The sequence below is a fragment of the Triticum urartu genome, chromosome 3 (assembly GCF_003073215.2).
Source record: "Triticum urartu cultivar G1812 chromosome 3, Tu2.1, whole genome shotgun sequence".
NCBI lineage: Eukaryota > Viridiplantae > Streptophyta > Magnoliopsida > Poales > Poaceae > Triticum > Triticum urartu.
The window spans coordinates 428108067-428110426 of NC_053024.1; the positions used below are offsets into that span (position 1 = coordinate 428108067).

The 2360-nt window shown below is 58.1% G+C and overlaps 1 protein-coding gene across 1 annotated transcript; it reads right to left on the bottom strand.

Annotated features, from left to right (window-relative positions):
* Window positions 1–224: 224 nt before the first annotated feature.
* On the bottom strand, window positions 225–1567 carry LOC125548429 (ervatamin-B-like). Its single transcript, XM_048712024.1, has 2 exons — window positions 1039–1567; window positions 225–936 (listed from the first exon to the last, which is right to left on the bottom strand). Exons 1-2 carry the CDS (start codon window positions 1499–1501, stop codon window positions 341–343), a joined length of 1059 nt encoding a protein of 352 aa, XP_048567981.1. The 5' UTR covers window positions 1502–1567; the 3' UTR covers window positions 225–340.
* Between the last annotated feature and the right edge of the window lie 793 nt (window positions 1568–2360).

The window sequence follows — 2360 nt, forward strand, 5'->3', positions numbered from 1 at the left end:
CCGGTGATATACCAAGACCATTCGACAAATCTTGGCCCATTCCGAGAACATTTTTCTCCCGCGCACAAAACGAGAACTGGAAGGTGCAACAGGTGCATGTGAGAGTGTTGGATTCCGAAACGGACAATGAAGAAAGTGACCAGATGCAAAAGACAAACATGAATGCAAATGAAATACACATAATGACATGGCAAAATGCAACACGCAAGCAAATGACATGACAATGACGACGAATAACTGGAAAACACCTGTAGCATCGGACTCGGAGCTTTACATGAAGCTAGCTGATAAACTATGTTCGATGATCCACCGACTAGTCACTAGTGTGGTGTTTAATTAGCTAGCTGTCCATGGTCGGATAGTAGGCGTAGGTTGCGATGCCGCAGTTGGCGCCGTTCCCGCGCGCGATGCGCATGTAGCCCCCCTCGCCCCACCCTGTTCCCCACTGGTTCTTCAACACCCAGTACTCCTGCCCGCCGCCGTCCGCCCCGTATCCGACCACCGTCACAGCGTGGTTGAGCCTCTGCCCGCATGACGAGCTGCCGGCGTACACGCCGCTCCTGTAGTGCCGGAAGTCTGGGTCCGTGGCCTCCAAGGCCACGGCCACCGGCTGGCTGGCCGCGAGCCACTGCAACGCGCCCTCGTCGCCGTATAGGCGCGCCCACCGTGGGGCGCCGACAGAGGCGGCCGAGTTTGGCCTGACGCCGCCGCTGCGGCACGCGCCCTGCTGGCCGCTATACGCGTAGGCCGCCTCCGGCTGTAGGCCACCGCTGGCGGCCACATAGCGGAGTGCGGCGTTGATGTCCCCGCCGCTGCAGGTGTTGGCGCCGCCCGTGCAGTCGAGGACTTGTTGCTCCGACATGGAGATGAGGTTACCGGTGCCAATCTTTACCAGCCCCTCCGTCGCCGCCACCGCCGCGAACGCCCAGCAACTTCCTGCGCGCGCACGCGCATACGTGTAAACATTTAGTATTAATTTGCGAGCTGTGGCGTATGCCATGCATGCACTGCAGCTGCAGAATTATACGTACTACGTACCGCAGAAGCGTTGGTTCTTGACTTGGGTGACGGCGCCCTGGGCCCTCCAGTCCACGCTGTCCGGCATGTACTGAAACTGGCCACTCCTCAGAGCGGCAGCCTTGGACACGTTCACCGCTGCCAGCGTCGTGTTGCCCCCAGGATGAAGCTGGTGACGGTACCCGAGGTGCGTCTCCAGGAACTCGTCGTCGGTGAGGTCGGAGAACTGGTTGAGCCCGAGCGTGTACGTCAGGTTGCCCGCCCGGTTGACAGCGTCGACGTGCTGCACGTTGGCCGCGAACACCTCCCGCCGGCGCGATTTCTCGTCGGCGTCCGTGTAGGCGCGCCCGAACTTGGCCATCCACCGCTCGTGCCTGGCGGCCAGGGCCAGGGAGGGCGCCGTGGCGTCGACAACGACAGCGGCGGCCACGAGCGCGAGCACGAGCAGAAGCAGCGCGCCACACGAGCTGGGAATCGGGGCCATTAGTTAGTTCGCTCTGTAGCGGTTCACGTGCTAGCTAGCTAGCTAGCGGATTGAGTGTAGTGTGTACGTAGCAACCATGCGGCGCGCGCTCCTATTTATACGCGCGTGGACGTCGAGCAAGATGGAGCGGATACGAAATCGATCGCCGTAGGTGGTCGATCGATCGATCGCCGTCGTCGCGCGCATGCAGCATCATTATTGCATGAGGGAGTGCGTTCGTGCGCCGTAGTCGACCATCCGGCGGCTGCTCTTGTCTCTCGGTAGCAGTAGTATCTTCTTCCTCTGATGAGAAGATTTTTACTGTTTCCCGGATGGTGCGGCAGAGTGCTCCAGCCCACTACGACGGACGGACGGATACCGTCGCATGCGCGCGGATGCACGGCGAAGTGGAGGAGCCGGAGGAGTTGCTTTCTGATCGAAACGGGTCGGCGTGCGCTTTGCTTGCTTGCTTGCTTGCTTGCTTGTCCATTCTTATTTTTATTTTTTGAACGGGTCAAAAGGTGGCGTGTGAAATGGAAATCGCGCGGGCTGCGTAGTCGGGGCACTCGCAGAATTTCTACACATGGACGGATTGGTTTATTTGGATTCCAACAGAATTGCGTAGAGTGCTCTGTCCTATTAATTATAGACGGCTCTGTTCGTGATCTTACCCCGCCCAGCCCTAAAACTGTCATCTGCCTACTGCATGGGTTGAGTGGTTTATTTGGATTGAACGTGCCATTGTTTGACGCCGAGATGTCTCTCCATCGGGATCATCAACTTTGCATGTGAGGGTTGATGGACACGGAGCATTGTCACGGTGAATTCATGGTGGAACGTCATAGTATGAGACAGACGCATATCTATTGCGATATGCTTA

What these genes read in the sequence shown, in the direction of transcription:
- LOC125548429 (XM_048712024.1), bottom strand. Translation starts at nt 1,501, where the DNA reads ATGGCCCCGATTCCCAGCTCGTGTGGCGCGCTGCTTCTGCTCGTGCTC. An exon ending in CAAGAACCAACGCTTCTGCG is followed by an intron (nt 937 to 1,038) that starts GTACGTAGTACG and finishes GTGCGCGCGCAG; the next exon opens with GAAGTTGCTGGGCGTTCGCG.